The sequence below is a fragment of the Pholcus phalangioides genome, unplaced genomic scaffold, assembly GCF_987345545.1.
Source record: "Pholcus phalangioides strain wild (caught in Gottingen) unplaced genomic scaffold, Ppha-v1.0 ptg000019l_1, whole genome shotgun sequence".
Taxonomy (NCBI): Eukaryota; Metazoa; Arthropoda; class Arachnida; order Araneae; family Pholcidae; genus Pholcus; species Pholcus phalangioides.
Window position 1 is genome coordinate 6,226,422 of NW_028301612.1, and position 20,998 is coordinate 6,247,419.

Here is a 20,998-nt window from a genome sequence, read left to right on the forward strand (position 1 = left end):
TCCTTCGGAAAATGTTTGCTTCACGAAAGTAGATAATAGCCCAAACAGGCAGCAGCATATGGAAATGGTAGAAAAAACTTAAATACCATGTTTTCTGATCGACATTCAAAGGAGTTATCTGCATCTGAATTTTGGAAATTTTCCGTTTTGAAAGAAAATTAGTGGAATTGTTAAATTTTTATTAAAATTAGAGCTGGTTAAATCTGGAAAATAGAAAATTTCTTCGTCAGCTGTTGGTTCCAGAAGGCATTACTAAGCCCAGGAAGGTAGCTGGGATTCTTTCTGTTAAAAAAAGAAAGAAATCAAAATGCACTATGATACAGTCAAACCTCGTTAGTGCGTCACCCGGTTAACGCGTCACTCCACTTACGGGGTCAGTTTTTGGAAGTCCCAATTGTCCTCAGGCACAGCTATGGCTTACTCCGTTTAACGAGTCACTTCGCTTACTAAGTCAAATTTTTGCTCTCCCAAGAGACGAGCTCATTAACGAGGTTTGACTGTACATGAAGTCAGAAAATATGGATATTGATTGAAATTTTTTTTAATAGAAAGGAAAAATAATTTTAATAGAAAATGTATGGAAAAAACCTATCAAAAATAAATCTTAAAAATAATTAGATCTTTCAGTTTATCAGAAAGGATTTTTATTGATGAGTGAAGCTATTAATTGGAAAATTGTGAAAATTGCTTAAACGAAAAGATCGCATCTTCCAAATAAGAGCAAAATCATAAAAACGGACAATAATCAAATGCCAATTGTACGATTAATTTAGAGATAAATTTGTACTTTCCAATTTTGAAGTTTTAGTTTAATTTTAAGGATAACAAAGTACAACTTATAAAAATAAAGTATTCATATTTACGAAAGTTTTCATGACTTTTAATAGTTTTTGCAGCGTTCGCATTGTGAGTACGCGTACTCCGCGCCGTCATTTTCATTTTTTTCGAAGCATTTACATGATGAATCGCGAAGTTTCCATTTATTTTTAAAAAAAAGAAGAACAAGATGAGAAAAGAAAAAGAATCTTGAAGAAAGAGTGAGATTTTCAGAATTTCAAAGTTAAGAAAAATGAGAGATGACTCTGTGATCAACGATGCGGTAGCGACTTAAGAGTAAAAAAAAAGCAGTATAGATCTTGAGACAAAGCCTTCCATGATCTTCCTAACTATGGTTATATGCTAATGAGTGTTGTCACGTGGGAGGGAAAACAAAAATATAAAAAAAAAGTAGTATACGTATTCCGCACATTGTTTTCCATTTTCTTCTAATCTTAGATACTTCTCTTCTATGTAAATTCTTAGTATTACTTTTTTTTTTAATACTTATTCTAGGTCAAGGAAATCAGGTTTAGTCATGGAATGATAACAGCCATTGGTATTATAATTTATCTATGTTTTTTCTTTTTTTCATAAATTATCATTATTATTCTAGAACTTTCAATTTTCATGTTCTTAGGAGCCGCGGTCATAAATCAAGAACTTCATTTCCAAACAATTTATTTTTCGTTCTCATTTACATATTCAGTTTTGTGTGCGGTTTTTCTTCTCCCCTTCGGTTTTTTTTCCCCTCGTTATTTTGGGGAGAATATTGAAGTAAAATAAATTGCGTATCAAAATTTTTCGTTGTTAAAAAAAAAAAAAAAAACTCTAATATTTTCGATTTTGAATGAATTTGAAATAGAATATGAGGTTTTTGTATCCAGTTGTATATTTTTTGAATCCGGCAGGCTGATTTCTTGGAATTTAAATTAATAAATATGATCAAAATAATATAATTTGAAATTTCAATAATAAATAAAATGCCACAAAAGTGTCAAAATATTTAGATCGTGAAAATTTAAGAAAATTATGTATTAATTGATTTTTTAAATAACTTATGGGAATAAAACAGTAATATATATTTTTTATAATTATTATTTTACTCTTTGGTTTTTTTTAAATCCACCAATGAGCTGCAAAAAATTTTATTTATTACGGCAGCGTTGCGTTGATGACGCGGCTGATTGAAAGTTTTTTTCCCCGTATGAATATTGAAAATGCTTTCCCTCGTATTATATTGTTTGAATTGTTTGTTGTTACCTTCGTGCTGTATATACTCATTTCTGCATTTATACTATGTGTAATATGATAATTATGATTATTAATATTAATAATCGTCTTACATATTTTGCAATTTTGAACTTTTTTCATGAATTACACGTTAATTCACTGCGTATTTGTGGATTAAAACTAGTAGTAACTGGTTTCTCACCATTTGTCGGTTTTTCCGTGACTTCAGTCAGGGTCTAGGTCAATTCGTCGCGCTCAACTTGTCGCGGGATAATTCGTCGCAGTCAATTTGTCGCAGCGTCAATTCGTCGTGCTACAAACTCGTCGCGGTACAAATTTGTCGCAGGCTCATTTCGTCGCAGTACAAATTTGTCGCAGGCTTATTTCGTCGCAGTACAAATTTGTCGCAGGCTCATTTCGTCGCGGTACAAATTTGTCGCAGGCTCATTTCGTCGCAGTACAAATTTGTCGCAGGCTCATTTCGTCGCGGTACAAATTTGTCGCAGGCTTATTTCGTCGCAGTACAAATTTGTCGCAGGCTCATTTCATCGCGACAAATTTGAATTGCTTTAAAATTCATATGTTTGTTGTGATCTTATAAATAGGGTAGGTGCTTTAGGCGTAAAAAATGGAACTAATTTTTTTTCTCATTTATTGGAAATGTTCCCTCTGCCAATCTATTTTAATTTTTAACAAATGAAGGAAAGTATTCATTGAAGTCATTAAATTTTTAAAATTTAATTTTTACCATATAAGTCGCATCTCTGTCGGGATTTCCATTTCTCGCAGTGAGGGATGTTGAAGAGCTCACCCAAATAAAAAATTGAGATCAAATAAATTTTTAAATTTTAATTTCCACCGTATAAGCCGCATTTCCCACTTCTTGTCGGGATTTGAGTCCCTGAGAACGGGTTTGAGTCCCTTATAAACGGAATGAATGGCGATTTTCAGCCCCCCCCCCCTCAATGTTTCCTTCATGTCGGCACCTTTGACGGGCCAAGCATGCCGGAAGTGTTTGGTACTTGTGGGTTCTTGTCTTGATCTTGAAGTAGGAAATTTTGATTTCTGAATCATTTCTCTGGGTGCTCATACCCATTCCATAAAGTACCCTGGGCACCAACAGCACCTCTGTCTCTGACACCACTACAAATGTCAATCGATTTTTGATTTTTTTTCAACTCTAAAGTAACAACTCTAGAGTCAAAAGAATGAAATCATACTTTTAATTAGATCATTATTCTTCATGTACATGACACTCGAAATTAAAATTACAATATCAATTACATTTAAAAATTTAACTGGATATAAAAGTTTAATTATATTTGAAAATTCGGTTATAAAAATTTGAAATGTTAAATAATTGATTTTTGCTGTGATAAAATTTCAATATCATGTGGAAAAATTTCGGTTTGTATGATATTCCCCAAATTACAGTGAGCCTATCTTTAACGGTAAATTTTTATCTGCCCCATTACAGTATCTCCATAAGAACCTGAAATATTTAATTAATTAATAATTCAATAAAATTAATATTTAATTTTCACCGTATAAGCCGCACTTCCCGCTTTTGTTGGGATTTCTATTTCTCACAGCGAAGGGAGTTGGGCGCAGATCAAGGATGGAAATGTACAGTGCTTATGAATGATGATTCGATGAAGTTTTCATAATGCCCACAGGATGAGCACCGACAAAGGCAATGTAATCACCAATAAGAAAGATGACTATGGGTCAGTCGCATAGATACAATATAACCATTAATCTTATGTTTATAATCAGTCGCATATCTTTGGCTGGCTTGTTTGAATATTTTCACATAGTTTTCATTAGCGTCTAAGCTTTTGATACAAGGCTGGTGTGCTTGGTCTACGGCTCCAGTCAACGATTAGTAAAAATTTCTTCTTACAATGCAAGTGAATGAACATTAACAGACAATGTAAGATTATTATATTCAGAGGTATATTTCCTAGGTGGGGAGGGGGTATGCGGGCTTTATCCCAAAATGACAAGTTCAAGTGAAAGGGCGTGACCAAAATTAAGTAATTGGTGATTAAGAACATGAATTAGAAAGGAAGAAGGAAGGCAAGGTTTGAATAGCCCACAGGTGGGGAAAACTATAAATCCGCCTCTGATTATAGTCTACATTTATTAGGATAATTTTAATTTTAAAAACAATTCGTATCGTACATATAAACACTCCACAATATCTAAACCTTTATTTATTTTCAGTGCTATGAGTATCATTTTATTTACACTTATATACGTGAATATCGCAGTAAAAACCCGATGATGATTTATAGAATAATACGTGATGGTATTATGAACTACCATAATTTTTTTTTAAGATACGTAGAAGAATTCAATTTATTGCAATTTAAATTGAATTCAAACAATTTAATTTTAAAAAGTACTACATTATTTTTTGTCATCCGTATAACCTGTATCTCTTTTTAAGATACAACAAAAAACTCAAATAAAGATAATTAATAATAGTCTAATTCATTTTGAATTGCATTAAAAGTTTTTATAATTTCGGAACATGAATTATGGCGGAAAAAACTTTTAAACACACACGTAAACCAACATATCATTTCCACGTTCGGTTTTGCAATATTCCATGTTTATGCCAACAGAAATATGTAGACCGAGCACACCAACCTTGTACCAAAAGCTTAGACGCTAATGAAAACTTTGTGAAAATATTCAAACAAGCCAGCCAAAGATATGCGACTGATTATAAACATAACATTAATGGTTATATTGTATCTATGCGACTGACCCATAATCATCTTTCTTATTGGTGATTACATTGCCTTTGTCGGTGCTCATCCTGTGGGCATTATGAAAACTTCATCGAATCGTCATTCATAAGCACTGTACATTTCCATCCTTGAACTGCGCCCAACTCCCTCCGTTGTGAGAAATAGAAATCCCAACAAAAGCGGGAAGTGCGGCTTATACGGTGAAAATTAAATATTAATTTTATTGAATTATTAATTAATTAAATATTTCAGGTTCTTATGGAGATACTGTAATGGTAAGTGTTGGTGACTCTTGAAGAAAGGGGGAGGCGAGAGAAACTCGTGAGCCCATGGGGCAGATAGAAATTTACCGTTAAAGATAGGCTCACTGTAATTTGGGGAATATCATACAAACCGAAATTTTTCCACATGATATTGAAATTTTATCACAACAAAAATCAATTATTTAACATTTCAAATTTTTATAACCGAATTTTCTAATATAATTAAACTTTTATATGCAGTTAAATTTATAAATGTAATTGATATTGAAATTTTAATTTCGATGGCCTTTCTGCATTAACAAAAATAATTATTTTCAGTTAACTGCGTGTACACTTTTGTTCATGTTTTTATTTCACGTGTAAGACAAAAACCTACATACAAGCTCGCGTGGAATATGTACAGTGAAGAATCGACGGTTCGACGAATTGATTCTGCGCTGTAATATATAAATTGACGTCACGACGAATTGACACGGCGGAAAACTTGCACAGCTACGAATTGGAGCTGCGACAAATTTGTACCGCGACGAATTGACACTGCGACAAATTTGTATTGCGACGAATTGACACTGCGACAAATTTGTATCGCGACGAATTGGAGCTGCGACAAATTTGTACCGCGACGAATTGATACTGCGACAAATTTGTATTGCGACAAACTTGTACCGCGACGAATTGGCACTGCGACGAATTTGTACCGCGACAAATTGAGGCGCGACGAGTTGAGCGCGACAAGTTGAGTGCGACAAATTGACCGGCTACGCTTCAGTCATCATTGGCAATTGTGCTTTCTTTTGGAATCGGTTTTGACCACAACTGGCAATTCCGCATTTTCCCATATGTGTGTGTGTTTGAGATCTCAAATTCAAGTATTTTGCTCGTGGAAATATGGTCAGCCCTGGCAATTTAAAAACGTTCACCTTCGAATTCATTTTCACTTTACAGTATTACTTCATTTCCCACCATTGGTGATTTTGTCTGAGATTTTAGTAAAATTGGCAACTTCGTTCGCCTTTGGCATCTTTTTTTTTGGTGACGGTGATGTGAAGTATTTTTCAGAATTTGTGATACGAAATTTCCGTATATATGGTCAGCAATTTTTTTATATAATTTTTGATCTCGCGAAACATCGTTCGTACATCAAGCGAAAAATTCATTAAAAAAATCTCTCTCGTTTTGTGAAATACTCGTAAACAGAGTCATTCGTAATCTGAAGTTGGACTGTACCTTCAAGCACAGTGCAATATAAATATTACCTAATATAATACAGTGGAATCTCGTTAAGAAGAAGTGGAGAGAAAACCACTTTTCTTTCTTTCTTTTAAGTCGAGCACATCGCCGGTCTATCGCCATGGGCAATTTACTACCGTATGAATTGCGCTGGAAGTGTGAATGTGTAACTAACAGCACTCTGAGTACGTATCTTGTGTTTTGCATGAATTTTAATTCTGCCATCTATTTTGCGAACTATGAGTGAAGCGTGATGATTGAATATTTGCACCGTTGTAGGTCTGTTGCTTTCTGCGGTGAGATGTTTTAACAGGGAGATCAGCTGACATCGAGGAAAACAGTGAAATGTAGAACGTAACTAAGTCGCTTGATGTTAAGAAACTGGTCTTATTGGTTTTTACAAAGGATTTTCTGCGAGAAAAACACTGAAAAAAACTTTCGTATTAATCAATAATATTATTTCGTGTAATGAAAACAGATGTATGATAGCGTCATCAAAATGTAAACATGGTTCGATTGTTAGTAAGGAAAGAAACTTGGGAAAATAATTGCTTCAATGATTTTCTCAAAGAATATACCTACAGTGCGAGACATAATTATAACTCGTCCGACACCGTGAAGGTTGCTGTTACGGTTCCAGGTTCAAACCCAGGGGGGAAAATGCACATAAGATATTTTCCTAACGAGCTTGAGGCGACCACCGATAGATGGTGCCTTCGTTTCCAAACCAACTCATTAATGGCAGTAAATTGCGATATAGCGATATGGCCAGAGTTGGTGTTCGGTGAAATAGACATAATTATAAGACACCACAGGAAAAACGGAAACAATATTTACACAATAATTAAACTTAATTGCATGTATTGGTCATGTTGTGAGTGAAACTACAAGGACGACCGAGAATTAGTTTTCGATATTTCAGTATTTTTGTGAATTCCAGTAAGAGATTAGAATGACAGAAATATGTCTTTTTATATTCATTTCCACTATTTTACAGTAGCGTAGCACTGCGTTACTTTATGCAAATAGTTTTTTACGTCACTCGATAACAAACCAATAAAAATATTCACTCTCTACAACTATCTTATCAGTAGAAAAAAAATGCCGATGGGTACAGAGCTTTAAGAAAGCGAAATTCGTGAAATTTGGCTATTGCATGGGGCACCGGCGTTTATAAAAAGTACGTAGGAAATAAAATTGTGGACGTTCTCGATGTGCCGTCACAAATGCTTTAAACCGTGGAATACGATCTGGGCGTACCCCATGCTTGTCTGTCCGATCAAAGCGCAATGTTTGTGCTCTAGCAGTAAGGAGCAAAATGTCATCCAGAAATATAAAATCTGACTTACAAACTGAAGTGCTCACGGCGAACAATTTCGGGAGTTCTAAGTTCTACAAGTGACATCAGATTCATGAAAATGAAGAAAAAACCCTCCACATTAACTTTGAAAAACAAACATCGTTTGACTTTCGTAAAACGTACCACGCCTTGCACTCATCGGTGGTATTCTGTTATGTTCTCCGACGAAAAGAAATTCAATCTCGATGATTCAGATTGTTCCCATTCATATTGGCATGATTTGAGGTTCGAAACACAGCAATCAATGAGTTGTCAAATGGGTGGTGGCTCTGATGGCTTGGTGGGAGCATTTTCTGATGCAGAACTTTTGCAGGAGCAACATGGTATATATAAAGAAGTTCGTTGTCGTGAAGACTACTTCACTAAACATCAACTCTGGCAGTATCGCTATATTGCAATTTACTGCTATTAATGATATGGGTAGGAAATAAATAGGCGCTGTCTATCGGTGTGTCACCTCAAGTTCGTAAGGGAAAATATCTTATCTATATCCCCCCTTGTATTCGAACCCGGGACCGTGAAAACAAACTTCACGGTGGTAGACAAAAGAGAGGTTGCGGCGAAGACTCCTGCATATTTCAACAAGATAAAGCGCAAATTCGTGTGCCAGGCCACACAAAGCAGTGGTTCAAGCTAGAAAACATCAATGTTCTTTCATGGCCGGTTCGTTCCCCCTAAAGTCAACTCCATGGAAAACTTGTAGGGCATCCTTTGCAAATCAGTATACGCAGGTAGGAGGCAGTTTTCTTCCATCGAGAAAATCTAAAAGCCGCCATATTTGGAGGGGGTATTTTAGGGCTCGTTGCCCCTCCCCCCCCCCCGATCAAAAATTTATTTTTTTAATGCAAAAAATATATATCTTTAAAATTGAAATTTCGGAAGAAAAAACCTTTATATGTTATTATAATCTATTTCTGTTCATTTCAATGCTATTTGAAGGCTATGAATTCAAAATTTATCTTTAATGAATTCATTACGGCTCACCCTCTAAGCCATGTGTGGTAGATCGCATAAAGGCCCTTCGACCGTGGACCAAATATGGCTCTGGAAGTGTTCTGATGTGGCCTGCCCTCCTCAAACCTAATTTTGTAAAAATGAACTAAGCGGCACATTTACAGATCGCTTAAATGACCCGGGACACAGTTCCAGAACACTTAGCAATCCGTGACACATTTACAGATTTCTTGAGTGACATCTGGCACAGTTTTAGAGCACTGAAGCATCCCCCGGTGCGGTTCTACATCACTCAAGTTACTCGCGGCACATTCTCAGATTATTTAAGTGATCCGCGGCATAATTACGGATCACTTGAGTGATGTGTGGCACAGTTTCAGAGCACTTAAGCAGCCCGGACACATTTCCAGATCACTTGGATCCGCGAAACATTTACAGATCACAAAAGTGGTTCTGTAGAGCACTTATCAATAGGGGGAATGTTACTTCAGGTGCCCACAAACTATCAAAAGGTTTTCCCTCGTTTTTGGCGCACCGAGTAAGATGCCATTAAGAATGTTTCATATTTTCATAGAGGGGGGGGGGTTGATGACGTAAGCATCATACAAAAGCCCCCTCCCCCATCGATGCGACGTAATATTTGAATGACTCCTTAATGCTTTGATTAGTGACAGAGGTGGTAGTACAAAATATTGCGTTTGGTAAGTTTGTATATCATTTGGTTGGATCTTATTTTACTTTCCCCTCAAAAATCAATAGGTGTCTTATAATTTCGCCTACATTTTTTTCTTTTGTTCTTCCATATAATATAATGTGAAAATATTTTGTTTTAAAATTCCCAACATTTGGTAGGAAGTTATTTTGCACCGTCATAAAACAGCTTGAAATATTTCGATATTTTCCGCTTTGCTATTTCTTATGATTTCACTGAAATTTAAGAGTATTATAATACTGTGGTGTGCGGTCAGAACATAACTCCAAAATCACATTTTTGAGATTTAAGCATGTTCATTTTCATTTAAAAATCAAAAATAAAGCATACACACAAATACAAATGAAAATATCATACATCAGAATGCTGTTTAGCCGTTTGTACGTATTTGTGCATTTATCTCACGTCTAATTAGTTACAATTAGCAAGACCAACTTTTAGATCAAAAAGTCATTTTTTTGGAGGTATCGTGTTCTTACCAAACACCACAGAATTATTTTTCACACTGTACGTAGAATCAGTGCTTACGATCATTTTGATGAAATAATAATTCTAACATCCGCAGGCATTTTCGATTAAAGATTAATATAAAAAGATTAATAATGATAACTCCAGTGACATTTTGCGAAACTTCTAACACAGAAATTCCTAGACGTTTTACATCAGAAGTGACTTCTTTTTACGCTGATTTCTCTCACGGTCTACGCAAATATTCATAATCATTTCGCAAGTTATGCGCATCCCAATTCCCACACCACCTACGGAAAGGTTATAATTGAGATAAATCCCAACATTTACTAACGTGGATTTGTTATATCCTTAGCAATATTTATACGTATATTTATTTATTTTTTATTTACTTTTTTCCTACTTTCAGTCCTGGTAATCAATTTTCTGGAGAAGCTGCCGAAGGGAACCGCAATGGGAATAAGCAACTTTCTGCTCAAATGTACATGTGGATCGCTCTCTTTCTCGCATCTTCACATCACAAGTTCGCTAATTTATGAGACGCTAAAAATGTGAATAAGATAGTGTATTGCTACGTTTTTTTTGCGTACGCGTTACAGAATTCTATACGATTTCTTCTCTTTGCCGGAATGGTGTTAGAGTATCAACTGACATGTTTCGTGTAAAATATACGTAGGTAACGTTTTCATGTAAAAAAAAAGCAGAATACCTATAATATGAGACCTTATCTTTATTCGCATATATGCTTCAAATACAATATGCATGCATGCACCGATACTGTAGGTTTTCGCTGGAACCCATAGCGCTTATCCATAAAGTTTTCTGGTTTTGAATATACTGTACTCGTATTTACATTGATATAAGCCTGGATGATTGTGTGTGAATTTGTTTCTTTCTTTTTGTATGGAGAGTTAGGCCCATATTAGATTGTGTCTGGTTAATTCTCTGACAACAATTCAGGGACAGCAGATCACCGTCACGCAAGTGGTTTACAGAAAATTTTCACAGAAAACATTTCACCGACAATAGTTCGACACGAGTCAGTGAGCCAGTAAGAGAGCGAGGAATGACCGAGTGAGTGGTTAGTGTTGGTAAGTGGAGTGACCTAGAGATAGAATAAGTGACCTAATGAGTGAGTGAGTGAGTGTGTGACCTAGTGAGTGAGTGAGTGAGTGTGTGACCTAGTGAGTGAGTGAGTGAGTGTGTGACCTAGTGAGTGAGCGAGTGAGTGTGTGACCTAGTGAGTGAGCGAGTGAGTGACCTAGTGAGTGAGTGAGTGAGTGTGTGACCTATTGAGTCACAGTCACTACAGTCAGTCAGTCACTCATACTTTTAGGTCAGGTGCTAAATTTTCGGGGGCGAAATTTACGTCGGCGAAATGTATTGGGGACGAAACGTTTTTTCCAAGCAGGAAAGTTCCAGATCCCAGATGTTTCAGACGATGTGCTCGAGAAAAGGAGTAGAAACAAAAACCTCTTACTCTCGCGGTTACGGTATTTCGGAAAACTCAAATGGCAACTCTTTTATGCATTGCCAACTTGCGCAGTGAAAAACCATGCATGGCATAGGAACGGTACCTGTGACATGATAAGCACCGGCTCTAGACGCAGACAAGCAAACGTGCGGAAACAACCAATGCAGATCACATTACTGCCGCAGGAAGTGCCCCCACTAAGGGGTTAGCGCACTACCCCCTTGGTGAGATTTTATTTCTTTGTCTTCGTCCTGCAAAAAAATTATTTTATAACCACATTTTTTTTGTTTATATTGTCTACAATAACATCTATATAACCCATTATTATCATAGCGGTTGAGTTCTGTATAAATGGAAACTATGAATCCTATCGTGAATTTTTCGTTAATTAATTACGCCGATGATGCTTCGATGGATTTATCTGGAGTTGTATTGTGCGTCGGAGGATTGCCCTTGAGGTGAATTGGGCATCAATGAATTACCCTGAGGGTGTATCGCGCGACGATGAATTGAGGAACTCCCGAAGTTGAATCGTGCGTCTATGAGCAAGCCTGTCGGTGGATTGACCGTCGATGAGTATAATCCTGTCGGTGAATTAAACTTCGATGAGTAATGCTGACGGAGGATTGAGTGCCGGTTAATTACCCTGAAGGCTAATTGTGCATCGATGAATTATCCTGGAGATGATTTGTGTGTTGATAAATTACCGTGAAGGTGCATCGTGCGTCGATGAATAATTCTGACGATTGATTAAGCGTTCAGAAGGTTATTCTGCGTTGATGAATTATCCTGGGAGGGGATTCTGCGTCGATTAGTTACCATGAAGGCGAATTGTGCTTCGATGAATTACCCTGAAATTGTATCGTGGACCTAGAGTTATCTTGTCGGTGGATTTGAGCGTTGATTAATTACCTGAAGGTGAATCGTAATCGTGTGTCGATGAATTACCATGATGGTGTATCATGCGTCGATGTGTAATCTTGCTATGTCTGAATTACTCTGAAAGTGTGAAAATGAATTGTGTGCCGATCAATTGCCACGAAAGTGAATTGCGTGTGAAAGAGAGAGAAAATTATCCTGAAGTTGTACTGTGCGTCGATGAATAATCCTGTCGGTATATTAAAGCGCCGATGAATATTACTTTGAAAGTGAACTGTACATCAGTCAGTCACCCTGAAAATGCGTCGATAATCCTGACGGAATATGCACCGATTAATTACCTTCAAGTTGTATCGTACGAAGATGAATGGTTCTGTCAGTGGATTATGAAAACTGCAGTGACGATGAACCACGTTGAAGGTCAGTTATGCTCAGTGAACTGTTATGTGTGAAATTTTCCGTAAACCATAATAGGTGCAGTGTATGAATTTTTCCCTGTAAGGCGAGACCCTCAAAATTTTTACATACTAAGTTGATCCTGAGAAAATGAAATAAATATTATAAATACCTCGTGACACCCCTGCCCTATTTTAAACAACTTCGTGGGCACCCTTAAATGCCGTATATAACACTCTTGTCAGGAATAATTGCTTACATAATAACTGACTTACATTGATTTCTAAAATAATGTAACAATACTAAAAGTAGAAAAAACTGGCTCATTCAATGCCGATATTTTGATAAATATTATCATTTTAGTGGGTTGATTCGTTGCCAGAAGCAGTTGAATTAGATTTATTCCTTTCTAATCCAACCTTAATTTCGTTTAAAAAAATTTCATTTATGAATGTACTGAATGTGCATTTTGACACACGTTAGACAGCGACACTGTGTCGTACCGTAATAACTAGTTAACGGGACATCTAAAAACTTGCTCGTCAATTATTTTACTCCAAAAAGGCAATACGTTATGAGTGAGAGATTTGATTTAGCGATAAATCAGGTGGGAATTAGACATACGAAAGGTATAATTTGGAGGTTTCTCCGCAAACTTTCAAGGCAAATATTCCAGAACGAATTACTCGCAAATTACCTGGAATGTTTCGGAATAAATCGAATTACAGCCGCTCCACTTTAGTGATGGGTGTTCGAATTGAAGAAGACAAACACGCGACTTGTACTCGACTGTAACACGAACACATTAGTTGAGTATGCGAATATATTCGCTTCAGGCTGGCGTAGAAATGTTAAAAGTTAGCTTCTTATATTGAAGCTCATTTTTCTAATCATGATATTTAATATATAAGTGTTATGAGTGGGTGCAATTACTCACCCATGACATCGAGGAATCCTTGCTGGCTAACCATGGGCTCAGTGTTGATCTGGCACATGTAATACCCTCGATCCTTCATGCCGACTTCTTTTATGTGCAGGTACCACTGTCGATGATTGTTATTGGTGACGCGTATCCTATTGTCCCTCGTTATTACATGAGTGTGAATTGTCAGTAGCGTCTGGGTATCCATTTTTATCCATGCTACCTATGGAAACAGAAAATTCATGAAGTATAAGTCAATGCCATTCACACACTCACATGAAAAAAATTCTGATGATTCAGCATGATTTTTATAGCACTGTTGCCATTTATGCATTCAATAAGGCAAATTAGACCAAAAACTACAATTTAATGAAAATTTTATATGGGCTTTCCCACCATGTCGGCTACTGATGGTTTCACGTTATAACCCATTCATGACCAGTCGGCCAAATGTGGCCCTTGGAGTTATCTGATGTGACCTGCAACCCCTAAACTAAGTTTGTAGAATGAACTAAGCAGCACATTTTCAGATCAATTAAGTGACTCGTGGTAGAGTTCCACATCGCTTTTGAGTGACTTGTAGCACATTCCTAGATCACACGAGTGATTTACGGCATATTCACAGGTCATCACATGACATGGTGCCATTCTAGAGTACTCAAGCAGCGACCGCAGCAGATTAACAAGTCACTTAAGGGACCCAGGGAACTGTTACAGATTACTCAGATGGCCGGTGGCACATTTATAGATAATTGAGTGACACGTGGCACAGTTCCAGATCACTGAAGGGGGGGCCTCAGCATAGTTTCTGAGCACTTAAGTGGCTCGTGAAACATTTACTGACCAATAAATTATTCGCCGCACTCAAGTGAACCACAGCACATTTATAGATCACTTAAGAGACCCGCGACACATTTATAGATCACTTAAGAGACCCGCGACACATTTATAGATCACTTAAGAGACCCGCGACACATTTATAGATCGCTTAAATAGCCTGCAGCGCTGTTTCAGATCAGTTTATTAAGTGGTCCGTGACACGTTTTCAAAGTATTGAAATGGCCCGCACACTTTTGAAAGTTGAACACACCCTAGTTTTAACCACTCTATATGTGAGATGACTTGCAACTCATACTCACACAGTATTTGGAGCGCCATATTTATCCTGCGAATAGATATGCTATCAATTATGATTCTGATTAGGCTCCGAAGTCACGAAATTTCGGAATGTTCTTTGATGTATTAGGTCAGTGGCTCCCAACTTGTAGTACGCATATCCTGGGGGAGGGGTACAAGGTAGGACAATGAGGTTTAGGTGAAAAATAATCCTATTTTCATTGATTTATTACTGATTTTATACATATGGTTGGTTTTTATTTGAAAAATTCAATTTCGATTTGATTAAATTATTATTATTTTTTTTCAAACCGAGCACAACTCAGGTCTATTGCCATAGGCAATTTACTACCTAGTGAGTTGTGCCGGAAGTGTAAGTGCGTGTACCTAACAGTCTGAGTGCGTATCTAGTGTTGTGTATGATTTTTCAGTGCTGCCATCTATATCTCAGAAGTGAAGTGAGGGATGTGTAGTGACTGAATATTTCAACTGTTTGTAGGACTGTTGCTCTCTGTGGCGAGACTTTTTAACGGGGAGATCGGCTCGCATTTGCGCCTTGAAGTTGGGAACCATAGAAAACCAACTTCAGCCGACAACCACTGTGGTGACGGTGGGGCTCGAGCCCGGGTTCCCGCGATGCGAGTCCGTCATTATGACCACTCGACCACCACAGCGGCTTTTTTTTTTTTGATTAAATTAGCTGGCACTCACTGGCTATGTGTACCACGATTGCACCTGCCCATGTATGAAAACTTGAAAATTCGTATTCGCTGCCAGTGATGGCTGGCGATATGTAATTTTAATATTCGATAAATTTTTTGAGGAAACGGAGTTCTCATGGGACAACGTGCTTAAATCACCTTGTGTCATAGAACCCGGGTGTCTCTCGGTTGTATCGGTCTCGGAAAGTCTATGCATTTGTCAAAATTGGTATATTTGCTACCCCTTTCTAGTTTTACGCGAGCTTCTTACGAATTTCTAGACAATTTCTATGCTGCATCCTAGCATTTCTAGGGAACATGGAAGCATCCTAGCATTTCTAGGGAACATGGAAGCATCCTAGCATTTCTAGGGAACATGGAAGCATCCTATGCATTTCAAGAAATACTTTTGTTATCTACGCAATAAAAGGTGGTAATCATGCCTCGTACAAGTATTTAAGGATAAGCAAGCCTTTTGAACATTTCTAGGGATACACAAGACTCCCAGAATATCGAGGGATGTTCTCATCTGCGCATTTCTAGGAGAGTAAGCAAGTCTTAGGACACATTTTAAACGGGTATACACATATACCTTTTATGGAGGGGGAGTGCATCAGCACCTCCTAGAGATAGAAGGCCTCTGCACGCTGCTCTTGACGTCAGTAGGTAGTCCATTTTCCCTCAGAATATTCAGGGGGAAAAAAAATCCTTGCTCGTGCCAGTATCATCATTGTACGGAATAGAAATGATCGGGCTCAGAATTGGCGATTTTTATGCCCCACATCCAATCACTATGCGGTATTTGTGAGCCAATCAGGAATATTCTACACTAGAATAAGAAGAAACGGAATAGGATGCTGTGTTCCAAACTGCGGCAAACTTGCTAGGTAGTCTGAATGACGTTTATGGCAACCCGTGCGGAGGCCTTCTACCTCTGGGATGTGCTGAGTGCATGCATATCTGTGGTTACGCAAGCAACGTGCGTATTTCCAGGGGCTATGTAAGCCTCAATCTCATACGTATTTCCATGGGATACTTGAAGCGTAAATGGTTGGAGGATCACTGCATTAGGCGCATTTCTTCAGAAATTCGAATAAGTCAATATTCAAATATACAGGGTGTCCTTAGGTGCTAATGTGGCATTTATCTCATAAACCGTCGGTCGTAGATGCATGTATAGTTTCAGTTTAAAAAATGCTCAACAGGCGTTAAAAAATTATCCTGTACCAGTTAATAAATGGAATAGCTTACCCCCGGAGGTAGTAAATTGTAACACAATTGACACGTTTAAAAAGAAATACGATAAACATGTTCGGGTAAATCGAGAAACTATTCATACTTATAATAAGACAACCATAAGTATTCTTTATGGGCATTGTATAATATTTTATCACGTGTATATATTGTTTATAATTTTTGTTAATTGCATTTTTAATTGGGTTGCTGTATTTTTGAAATATATGACATCCATATTTTTATGTTCATCTTTTTCTCAGCCACCTCGTTGGGCATTTTGCCTGTTGTGGCGTTGTATTTGTATTTGTATTTTGTGAGTGAAAATACAGTGTGTAACAAAATTGAAAATCTAAATTTTTATACCATTCTCCCGTCCTGTAACTTCCAATTACAAAGTTATTTCCCGGTCTCTCCCGAGGCCAAAAAAAATTCAAAGTTCCTAAATGTAATATTCACTGAGATATTTGAAATTCAAAATCAGAGAAACGCTGGGAAAGTACAGCATGAACGTGGGAAAGGAGCGTTGTCCGTTATCTTACGCGCTGTTCTTTCATAACTTTTCTCCGATTTTTGTATTCTGATATCTTATCATATATATATATATATATATATATATATATATATATATACATACATACACTCATTACCATAAAAATTTGCGCACCAAGAAATAATTGTGGGATCGGAACGAAAGTTGGCCTGAAGGTACATGTCGGGCAGATATGCAAATGATTAGAAATGCAGCGTGATTGCGCATTGCGTAATGCCACTAGAGGGCGTTGAACTTCGTTCTCCTTGGAGTATAAAACAGGTAAGCCAATACCTTCTAGAGAGAAGGCCTTCGCCCGAGATATTTTCGATGCTGTGACGTCACCACACTCCGGCTTAAACGAGAAAGAGAATTTCTTCTTCTCGGCATTCTCCCCCGATCCACGCTCTGCTTCTCCCAAGAAATCGCCATTAACGAAGGCACGTGGTCGTCGATTAGATATTTTTTTTATAGAAATATGTCTGACCCAAAAGTATCTGTATTTTATTTTCCGAAATGTGAAGATCTGAAGAAGAAGTGGTTGAATTCCATCCAAAGAAAGGACTTCGTACCGAATGATCGCAGTAGTGTAAGTGCTCATTTCGTAAACATTATATTGTTTTATTCTTTAAGAAAAATTAAAGAAAAAAACAACGGAATGCAAAAAAATCAACTCCGATATTAAGAAGAGATGGGACAAATAGTGATTCGGCGGAATAACCGAGTACCAAATATTCAGATAATGTTTTGGCCAGATAGCAAATATTTCGTGGCCGAATATTAATTTCCTTAAAATTCATCACAATTGTAAATGAAATTAGTGTTTTTAATTAAGAAATGAAATTATTGGTAATTTTAAATATTGAATTTTAAGTATGGAATTTTTTTATTTCAATAGATATTGTAAAACTGGTAATTGGGAGATATTGCCATGATACTGACAAAATTTGACAATGATACGTCATAGTACATTAATATTACCAAATGATTTTTGTTTTTAATTAATTACAATTTCATATCCAATCAAGGAAATGTAAATCATTATTTACTCCTAACTAGTAATGCACCATATAATTTATGAACTAGTATTTAACTAGTTATAATAATAGTATATTATATATAATTTAGCAGCAGATTATTTGTCCCATCTCTTATGGAGAACAAGTAATGGTCAGAGACTAAATTAATTTCATGTTATTACCAATAGCCATCAGTCTGATTATGCTTATTTTATGTCTAGGTATGTGAACTGCATTTTCTGGCCATGGATTTGTTAACAGAATCTTCAGCTTTTGACAGAAACAGTGGTAATACTTTAACAGCTCCGTTGATAATTAAGAGAAGAAAGAACGCTGTGCCGTGACTCTTCGAAGGATATCCATCAACTTCTATGACACTTCCTATTAAACGAAGGTTATCTCCAAACTACAAAAAACACTGAAAGAATGAACGCTTAAAAACGGCCCTTGAGGAAAGTGTGACTGATGCAGCAACATTTTCTCAGCAGAGACAAATCAGCAGTATGGAAGATCTACAGTGATGTGTTGAAACATTTGGTCTTGACAATTTTTATGAAGTGTCGAATCAGTGAAAAATTTTGTGTTTATCATTTGGATATACAACCATACCCACAGATTTCGCATTCAGTGGTTGTAAGTAATCTTAATGTTTCTGTTTATCTAAAAAGTATTGCATTGAAAAGAATTACAAAATTTACCCTCCCATATAAGTTCACAAATTTCAATGACTTAATTGATATATTAGACACACTTAAAAGTATGAATCCTATGTGTGAGGAAAAAATTCCTCTAAAATAGATTTCTTCAATGATGCTCTGTCTTCTTTGAAGACTGGTGAAAATGAATTACTGATAAATTTTATAGAGGAACAAATTAAGATTAGTCGTTGTGCAAAAAACAACTTTAAATACTCTAATGACATCATATATTTGCTACTCTGTTACATTCAATTTCGCCACAAGTGTACAAATTTATAAGATCTAGCAATAAAATAATACTGCCTCATCCATCAACTTTGAGGAAAATTAGTCAGCGACTACCAGTTTCACCAACCGAGGAGGTGAGTCAAAATTTCTTGATGTACATAAAAGTCAGAGCAAAATATATTTCTGATGCAGATAAAGTTATTTTTCTTGTTGACGAAATTTACATAAAACCTTATTTTGATTATAAGGGAGGTTCTGTTGTTGGCATGGCCTTCAACACAGAAGAAGCTGCGAAGAGTGCTTTTGTGTTTATAGTTTCCAGCCTAATGTCCCCTTTTAAAGAAGTTGTGCATATTTTACCTGTGTTCAAGATAAATCACGTATTGTTACGTAATGTTATCTTAAGTTATTTTAGGTTTAGAAAATATTGGTTTCACAATTATTGGTGTTGTCACTGATAACAATGCTATCAATAGAAAAGCAATGAGCTTGTTCACAAAGCCACATAAGAATTTATATATGTATCCCCAGCCTCGGTGTCCATCGAGACCACTATTTTTTGTTATAGTGTGTATTTGTTAAAAAATATCAGAAATAACTGGTTGAATCAAAGAAATGATGGCAAGTGCTATTTTTACCTGAACTTTGATGTTTCAGTTGACAATTTTTGTACAGCATCTTTTGCATCAGTGAAACAACTGTATGACAGACTCTGCAAATGTTGTCTCATATGCAAGAGGGCTAACATGAAAATCTCAGACCTTTTAATTTAGAGAGACAAACATCAAACTTGTACTCAGTCTTCAATTAGTTTGTTTGCGAGGCTTTAAATATATTGGGTCCAGACAGAAATATCCCTCATTTTACTGATACTGCTGAATTTATCAAAGTAATCACAGTAATCAGATAATCATAGTAATAATCATATCATATATAGTAATAAATGACATATAATAATCAGAGTAAGCATAGAGAAGTTCTTGTAAACACAGCTTTTACCACCTTGGAAGAGTTTGAAATTTTAGGAAATGTATATGAATGTTGTAGTTGTCACAGGGAAGCTGATATTGCTCAAAAATTTTTTATGGATTTCATCTAATATTTTACTCAAAAATCTGTGTATGAATAAAAATGATTTGGTGACAAAGAAAAAAGGGAAAATTAGGAATGAAAAATGTGCAAAGAGGAAACTTGATTGTTTTGATCAAGTTCGGTAAATGTATAAGTAATGGGCCACTTAACATTTAATTAATTAGCTCCGAAACTTGAAATAATATTTACTCAATTACTTTTCAATATCAGTCAAACATTTATCCATCATTATCAGCTCAAAATTTCAAATTCACCTTTAAATTCATTTTTTATTTTTAAATCTTTGAAATAAGTGTCTCATTACTGGTACATTTTACACCTCCCTTTTTTTTTTAAAAAAAGTTATACATAAATGATGGTGGTTATGATTTTAGTCGTTCACAGAAAATTGCCATCAAGTTCTGAATATATATATATTGCTCACATGCTTTCATGAAAAAACTTAGATACTCTTTCCACTCTGAGCATTTAAGTACTGAAAAAGAAATGTGTTTATGTGTGATGGTTATGTGTTATGTGTGAAGATGGAAGTTTCATAATCATACGAAATTTGGTTAAAGGGGTTTGTCGTGTCAACTCCTGTAGTTGTTAGTTATGTTCTATATAATGACGTTGTGACTGAGAAACTGAAAAATGATGTTGAATTCATGTTTAATGCAAATGTTCAATTAAAGATTGTTTTTCAATTCTAGCAAGTTTTATTTCTTGTGTAATTCCATGTGTGTAGTGAAAAACATTGGATAGAATTTTTTCTCCCCAGCCTAAATAAAATATGAACCTGATGATATTTATAATCTTGAACATAGATCACACTTTGCTTCATAACAAACCTCAAAATTAATCTACGTATTCTTGGTTTGTTTTTTTTCTGGCTTATTTCTAAAGAATCTTCGAATAAAAATGAATGTTTAAG

General features: G+C 36.1%; 1 protein-coding gene and 1 long non-coding RNA gene across 3 annotated transcripts in view; one reads left to right on the forward strand and one right to left on the reverse strand.

Annotated features, from left to right (window-relative positions):
* Window positions 1-20,998, reverse strand: part of LOC149071156 (lachesin-like) — a 193,663-nt gene that overhangs the window by 13,224 nt on the left and 159,441 nt on the right. For both annotated transcript variants that reach the window (XM_089248229.1, XM_089248228.1), the window contains exon 3: window positions 13,482-13,689. In XM_089248229.1, coding sequence (XP_089104355.1) covers window positions 13,482-13,689 — 208 coding nt within the window. The remainder of the gene's footprint in view (window positions 1-13,481; window positions 13,690-20,998) is intronic.
* Window positions 17,353-20,776, forward strand: LOC149071157 (uncharacterized). The gene is made up of 2 exons (XR_016194696.1): window positions 17,353-17,637; window positions 18,289-20,776. It is a non-coding gene; the product is annotated as an uncharacterized LOC149071157 (long non-coding RNA).